General features: G+C 68.1%; 2 protein-coding genes and 1 pseudogene across 2 annotated transcripts; 2 read left to right on the plus strand and 1 right to left on the minus strand.

Moving 5' to 3' along the window:
• Nucleotides 1-203: 203 nt before the first annotated feature.
• LOC142359983 (putative transcription factor Ovo-like 1) lies at nt 204-5,332 on the minus strand. The gene is given in 6 exon segments (XM_075412319.1): nt 204-1,324; nt 1,327-1,344; nt 2,228-2,492; nt 3,212-3,319; nt 3,321-3,358; nt 5,170-5,332. Coding segments are annotated over 6 exon segments (918 nt in total). The 5' UTR covers nt 5,270-5,332; the 3' UTR covers nt 204-935.
• On the plus strand, nt 5,215-6,069 carry LOC142359982 (uncharacterized). The gene is made up of 2 exons (XM_075412318.1): nt 5,215-5,508; nt 5,612-6,069. Exons 1-2 carry the CDS (start codon nt 5,268-5,270, stop codon nt 6,067-6,069), a joined length of 699 nt encoding a protein of 232 aa, XP_075268433.1. The 5' UTR covers nt 5,215-5,267.
• Nucleotides 6,070-7,451: 1,382 nt separating this feature from the next.
• LOC142359974 (transcription factor p65-like) overlaps nt 7,452-7,572 on the plus strand; it is a 1,217-nt pseudogene continuing 1,096 nt past the window's right edge.

The raw sequence follows: 7,572 nt of genomic DNA on the forward strand, positions 1-7,572 counted from the left end.
TTATAGATGGGCTACGGGGGGGGCTATGGGGGGGGGGCTGTAGGGGGGGCTATAGGGTATGGGGGCTATGGCGGGGCTCTAGGGGGTGGGGGGCTATGGGGGGGTCCGGGGGGGGCTATAGGTGACGACAGGCACCCATGGGTGGTCACGAGCTTTATGGAGGCCGCGGCACCGCGGGGGGGGGGGGGGGGGGGGGGGGGGGGGGAACAGCCAGGGGGCGGGGCCAGCCCGGGGGGCGTGGTCTGTGCCCAGGGGGCGGGGCCTGCCGCAGGGGCGGGGGGGAGGCTGGGGATTGGGGGGGCGGCCAAGCGGGGGCGCTCGGAGGGGCGGGGCTTATCCTGGGGGCGTGGCCAATACCCGAAGGGGGCGTGTCTTGCGTTCCGGGGGCGGGGCCGGTGTATCAAAAGGGACGTGGCCAGCGCCCCAAGGAAGCGCGGCTTGTGCCCCAAAGGGGGCGTGTCCTTCGCCCAAGTGGGAGTGTCCCCATACAAAGTAGGCGTGGCTTTCCACCCCAAGTGGGCGTGGCCTGCTAGTCCGCCCCCTAGCGGCGGGAGGTGGAATTCCATCTCTATTCTGGCCATGCCCCGACCCCAAAGTGGGGCGTTCCCTTCCCCCTAAGTGGGCGTGGCTTCCACCACGGGGGGCGTGGCCTGAAAGCCCGCCCCCTAGCGGCCGGAAGTGGCGTTCCAGCCCCATTCTGGCCATACCCCGACCCCAAAGGGGGGCGTTTCCTTCCACCTAAGTGGGCGTGTTCTTACCCCAAGTGGGCGTGGCTTCCACAACGGGGGGCGTGGCCTGAAAGTCCGCCCCCTAGCGGCAGGAAGTGGCGTTTCATCCCCATCTGGCCATACCCCAACCCCAAAGGGGGGGGGTCCCCTTCCCCCTAAGTGGGCGTGGCTTCCACCACGGGGGGGCGTGGCCTGAAAGCCCGCCCCCTAGCGGCAGGAAAGTGGCGTTTCGTCCCCATTCTGGCCACACCCCGACCCCCAAGGAGGGGAAAGGGAGGTGGGGGAGAGATGACAACGCCCCCTCCCCCCCCACCTCCCCAAGTGGGCGTGCCCCCCTAGGGGGCGGGGCCATCCGGGGGGCGGGGCTCGCCGCGGCGCAGCCTTGCGAGCCAGCTTGGCGAGGAGGGGGCTGTGGGGGTGGCGCTGGCGCAGGTGGGCCAGGTGGGCGTCCTGGCTGTCGGCCGTGCCGCCGCACTCCTCGCAGACGTAGAGCTTGGCGCGCCGCTCCTTGTAGGCGTAGCGCTGGGCCACGCCGTGGATCTTCTTCAGGTGCGACTCCAGCGAGCAGCGCTGCGTGAAGGCCTTCTCGCACAGCTGCACTTGTAGGGCCGCACGCCTGGGGCGGGGAGGGGAGGGGACGGGGGGTCAGGGGGGCAGCCCCGGCGCGTGCCCGGGCTCGGCTGCCTGCCTGGTGCGGGGGGGGGCTCGGCTGCGGCGCTGGCCCCATGCATCCCACCCCATCCCACCCCATCCCATCCCACCCCATCCCATCCCTGTCCCCATCTCATCCCATCCCAGTCCCCATCCCATCCAGTCCCCATCCCATCCCTGTCCCCATCCCATCCCCATCCCATCCCATCCCACTCCCATCCCACCCCTGGCCCCATCCCATCCCATCCCATCCCTCTCCCCATCCCATCCCATCCATCCCATCACTGGCCCCATCCCATCCCAGTCCCCATCCCATCCCTGGCCCCATCCTATCCCATCCCATCCCTGTCCCCATCCCAGTCCCCATCCCATCCCACTCCCATCCCTGTCCCCATCCCATCCCATCCCATCCCCATCCCTGTCCCCATCCCATCCCATCCCATCTCATCACTGGCCCCATCCCATCCCAGTCCCCATCCCATCCATCCCCACCCTGGCCCCATCCCATCCCTGGCCCCCATCCCATCCCATCCAATCCCTGTCCCCATCCCATCCCAGTCCCCATCCCATCCCATCCCATCACTGGCCCATCCCATCCCAGTCCCCATCCCATCCCATCCCATCCCTGTCCCCATCCCATCACTGTCCCCATCCCGTCTGATCCCATCCCTGTCCCCATTCCATCCCCATCCCCATCCCATCCATCCCAGTCCCATCCCATCCCAACCCATCCCATCACTGTCCCCATCTCTGTCCCCATCTCATCCCATCCCTGTCCCCATCCCATCCCACCCCACCCCCACCCATGTCCCCATTTCCCCCCCCGTGCCCCCCGGTGCCCCCCGCACCGGTGTGGGTCCGGACGTGCCGCTTGAGGTCGAAGGTGTCGTTGAAGCCCTTCCCGCAGTAGGGGCAGAGGTGCCGCTTCACCTCGCTGTGGCACTTGAGGTGCCGCGTCAGCAGGCGCTGGAACCCGAAGCTCTTCTGGCACACGGGGCAGGAGAAGAGCTCCGGCCCCCCCGGGACCCCCCCGGCCGCGGCACCCCCCCGGGGACCCCCCGCACCCAGCGGGAGGCCCGGGGGAGGGGGGCGACGGTGGGGCCCCGGCGGTACCTGCCGAGAGATGGGGGGGGGGGGGGTCAGAGTCGGGGAGTCCAGGGCATGGGGAGACCCCCAAGCTAGGGGGAACGCCCCAGTTTGGGACCCTGAGTCATGGGGACCCCCCCCATTTATGAGGAGCCCCCCCATTCCTGAGGACCCCAGGCTCATGGGGACCCCCCAGCCAGTGGGACACCCCAGTTTGGGGACCCCTAGTCATGGGGACCCCCCCCACTTATGAGGAACCCCCCATTTCTGAGGGACCCCAGCTCATGGGGACCCCCAAGTTAGGGGGGAACCCCCCAGTTTGAGACCCTGAGTCATGGGGACCCCCCCATTTATGAGGAGCCCCCCCCATTTCTGAGGACCCCAGCTCATGGGACCCCCCAGCCACTGGGACACCCCAGTTTGGGGACCCCCAGTCACGGGGACCCCCCCCACTTATGAGGAACCCCACATTTCTGAGGACCCCAGCTCATGGGGACCCCCCCCATCACTGGGGACCCCCCCCAGTTTGGGGACCTTCAGTAATGGGACCCCCCCCATTTATGAGGACCCTGGGTCCTCTCCCCCAGTTTGGAGACCCCCCAGCCAGGGGAACCCCCCCCCCATTTCTGAGGACCCCAGCTCATGGGCACCCCCCAACCCCAAGAACCCCCAATTTGGGGACACCCCCCCCCCCTTAGAGCCCCAGCCAGACCCCCCCATTTGGAGGGGGACACACCCCCCCTTACCTTGCCCTTGGGGTGCAGGAAGGGGGCCGTGGGGGGGGCGGGGGGCCGGGGGGGCAGCGTCATGTCGAGGGGGGACGCGGGGGACGCGGGCGCCTCCCCCACCGCCGGCCTCGGGGTCTCTGCGCAGGGGGCACCCCCCCAGGCAAACTGGGGGTGCACGGGGGGGGGACACACACACACTGGTTGGGGGGGGACCTGCACCCCCCAATGGGACCCCCTCATGGGACCCCCCTAATTTGACCCCCCCATGGGACCCCCCCCCCAATAGGACCCCCCCCATGGGACCCCCCCAATTTGACCCCCCCCCAATGGGGACACCCCAATTGACCCCCCATGGGACACCCCCCCAATAGGACACCCCAATGGGACCCCCCCCGTTTGACCCCCCCAATTTGACCCCCTCCATGGGACCCCCCCCATGGGTGCCCCCCAATTTGACCCCCCCATGGGACCCCCCTAATAGGACCCGCCCAATGGGGACCCCCCCCCAATTTGACCCCCCATGGGACCCCCCTAATAGGACCCCCCCAATGGGCACCCCCTAATAGTACCTCCCTAATTTGGCCCCCCCCATTTTGACCCCCCTAATAGGACCCCGCCTAATTTGGCCCCCCCCATGGGACCCCCCCAAGGGGACCCCCAAAACGCTCCCCTTCAAACCACCTCCCCCCGCAACAGGGACCCCCAAATATGACACCACCCCCCCGATGACCCCCCCCATTGAGCCCCCCCCATAACGACCCCCCCAAATGACCCCCCCCCACGTGAACCCCTTAACAAAACCCCCCGAAAGTCACCCCCCCATGGGCACCCCAAAATGTGACACCCCCCCCCAAACCTGACCCCCCCAATGGGGGACCCCCCCCCAAACCCCAGGGCTGGGCTGGGAGGTGGAAGCAGGGGGGGGAGCCCCGCCCCCCCCATTTTGGGGTTCCCCCGACCGGTCGAGCGGCTTCGGCCGCGACGCCCCAAAATTACGGGGTTCCGGCGGGTGGCGCCCGCGTGGGGCCCGGGGGGGGGGACCCCACCCCACCCCACCCCGCCCCCCCCCAGGGCTTGGTGGGGACCCAGGCGGCCGGGCACCCAACCCCCCCCCCCGCCCCCCCCCCAAAAAAAAGGGGGACCCCAGGCATCCGGACCACCCCAAATCCCCCCCAAAAAAGGGGACCCAGGGGGTCTGGGGATCCCCCCCCCAAAGCCTGAGTCCCCCCCCCAACTCCCTGGGTCCCCCACAAAACCCCTGGGGTCCCCCCAAACCCCGGGGTCCCCCTCAAAACCCTGGGGTCCCCCTCAAACCCCTGGGATCCCCCCAAACCCCAGGGTTCCCCCCCAAAACCCCAGCTCCCCCACAACCCCCTGGGGTCCCCCCCAGATTCCAGGGTACCCCCCAAGCCTCGGGGTCCCCCCCAAAACCAGGGTCCTCCCCCAAAACCGTGGGGTCCCCCCATAAACACCTGGGTCCCCTGCAACACCCAGGGTCCCCCCAACCCCCTGGGGTTCCCCCAAACCCCTGAGTTCACCCAAAACCCTGGGGTCCCCCCGGATGCCGGGGTCCCCCCCAAAACCCCAGCTCCCCCCAAAACCTTGGGTCCCCCAAACCCCAGGGTCCCCCCCAAAACCCTGGATCCCCCCAAACCCCAGGATCCCTATAAACCCTGGGGTCCCCCCAAAACCCCTGGGGTTCCCCCGTACTCTGGGGTCCCCCCCAAAACCCCAGCTCCCCACAACCCCTGGGGTTCCCCCCAAAACCCTGGGTCCCCCCAAACCTCGGGGTCCCCCCAAAACCCCAGGGTCCCCCCAAATCTCCAGCTCCCCACAACCCCCTGGGGTCCCCCCAGATTCCAGGGTCTCCCCAACCCCTGGATCCCCCCAGACTCCTGGATGCTCCCCAGATCCCAGGGTCCCCCCCCAACCCCCGGGTCCCCCCAAAACCCCGGGCCCCCCCGAACCCCCCGTACTGGGCACGTAGATCTCGGCCCGCCGCTCGTCCGGGAGCTCGCTCCAGTTCCGCTCGGCCGTGGCCACGCGCGGCTTCTTCACCAGGAAGGCGCGGGGCATGGCGGCCCCCGGTCCCGCCGGATCCCGCTGGATCCCACCGGATCCTGCCCGATCCCCGGGGCGATGCCGAGGCCAGATCACGCAGGGACGGTCACCTGGGGCACCGGATCCCAGGGAGGGGTTCAGTGCCGGATCCCAGATTCCCAGTCACTTTGGGCACCAGATCCCCGAATCCCTGGGGGGTGTTGGCGCTGGATCCCAGATCCCGGCTGGATTTGATGCTGGATCCCAAATATCAGGTCGGTTTTGGCGCTGGATCCCAGATCCCCGATCGATTTTTATGCCAGATCCCAGGTCGTATTTGGTGCCGGATCCCCGATCCCCGATTGACTTTTATGCCAGATCCCAGATCCCAGGTTGGATTTGATGCCGGATCCCAGATCCCAGTTGGATGTGGTGCTGGATCCCAGATCCCAGGTCGATTTTTATGCCAGATCCCAGGTCGTATTTGGTGCCAGATCCCAGATCCCAGGTCAGATTTGGTGACGGATCCCAGATCCCAGGTCGGTCTGGGCACTGGATCCCAGATCCCTGGGCAGTTTTGGTGCTGGATCCCAGATCTCCAGTTGGTTTTGGTGCCAGATCCCAGATGTCCGGTCAAGTTTGGCGCCAGATCCCAAATCCCAGGTCAGGTTTTGTGCTGGATCCCAGTTCCCAGGTCGGGTTTGGTGCCAGATCCCAGATCCCAGGTCAGGTTTTGGTGCTGGATCCCAGATCCCAGGTCAGGTTTGGTGCCAGATCCCAGATCCCAGGTCAGGTTTGGTGCCGGATCCCAGATCTCCAGTCGATTTTGGCACTGAATCCCGGATCCCAGGTTGGTTTTGGTGCTGGCTTCCAGATCCCAGGTCAATTCTGGTGCCAGATCCCAGCTCTCCAGGCAGTTCCGGCGCCAGATCCCAGCTCCCGGGTCAGTTTTGGCACCAGATCCCAGCTCCTGGGTCAGTTTTGGCGCCGGATCCCAGGTCAGGATTTGCACTGGATCCCAGATCCCCGGCAGATTCCGGTGCTGGATCCCAGATCCCCGGCGGATTCCGGCACCGGATCCCCACCCCCGTCGCTTCCGTCACCGGCCCCGGCTCCCTCCGTCCATCCCAGCACCCGATCCCGGTGGCGGCGGCGACCTCGTGGCCTGGGGACCCCACCCCGCTCGGTGCCACCCGGCGTCCCCCAGCCCCGGCGTCACCGGCGGCGCGGCCGCGTGGTCCCGGTTGTGCCGCGGGGGTCGCGCGACGCCGGTCGTGCCACGACGGTGCCAGTGGTGTCGCGACGGTGCTGGTGGTGTCGCGACGGTGCCGGTGGTGTCGCGACGGTGGCGGCCGCGGCCGTGGCGGTGCCGGTGGCTCGGCGGCGGCGTCTGCGCGGCGGTGGCTGCGCGTCGCGGGCGTCCCGCCCCGGGAGGGGGTGCCGGGACCGGAGGGACCGGTTGCGCCGGAGCCGGCGTCGGAGCCGGTCGGTCGGGGCGCCGCGTTGGGAAATAACGGGGAGCCCCCGCCCCGGGCTGGGGACGCGGGGACACGGCGGGGGGGCGGGGACACGGGGACAGGGGACCAGTGGGACGTGGGGACAAGGGGGACAGGGGGACAGGGGGACAGGGGGACGCGGGACAGGGGGATGTGGGGACACAAGGTCATGGGACACCGGGATGTGGGGACTTGGGGACACAGGACATGGGGACGTGGGGACATGGGGACGTGGGGACACAGGACATGGGGACATGGGGACATGGGGACGTGGGGACATGGGGACATGGGGACATGGGGACACAGGACATGGGGACATGGGGACGTGGGGACACAGGACATGGGGACATGGGGACACAGGACATGGGGACATGGGGACGTGGGGACACAGGACATGGGGACGTGGGGACATGGGGACATGGGGACACAGAGACATGGGGACATAGGGACATGGGGACACAGAGACATGGGGACATGGGGACACAGAGACATGGGGACATAGGGACATGGGGACACAGAGACATGGGGACGTGGGGACAGGGGGACGCGGGACAGGGGGATGTGGGGACACAAGGTCATGGGGACACGGGATGTGGGGACTTGGGACACAGGACATGGGGATGTGGGGATGCAAGGACACAAGGACATAGGGACACAGGGACTTGGGGACATGGGGACAGGGGTCATGGGGACATGACAAGGAGACACGAGGACAGGGGGACATGGGGACAAGGGGACACAAGTACATGGGGACATGGGATGTTGGGGTGTGGGGAGATGGGGACATGACATGGGGACACAGGACAGGGGGACAGGGTGATGTGGGGGACATGGGGACAGGGA

This window comes from Opisthocomus hoazin, unplaced genomic scaffold (genome assembly GCF_030867145.1).
Source record: "Opisthocomus hoazin isolate bOpiHoa1 unplaced genomic scaffold, bOpiHoa1.hap1 HAP1_SCAFFOLD_154, whole genome shotgun sequence".
Classification (NCBI taxonomy): Eukaryota; Metazoa; Chordata; class Aves; order Opisthocomiformes; family Opisthocomidae; genus Opisthocomus; species Opisthocomus hoazin.

Bases quoted from the DNA above. Each gene is read 5' to 3' on its own strand.
- LOC142359982 (XM_075412318.1), top strand. From the start codon at position 5,268: ATGGCGGCCCCCGGTCCCGCCGGATCCCGCTGGATCCCACCGGATCCT. The intron at 5,509-5,611 runs GTCGGTTTTGGC...CTTTTATGCCAG, and splicing joins TGCTGGATCCCAAATATCAG to ATCCCAGATCCCAGGTTGGA.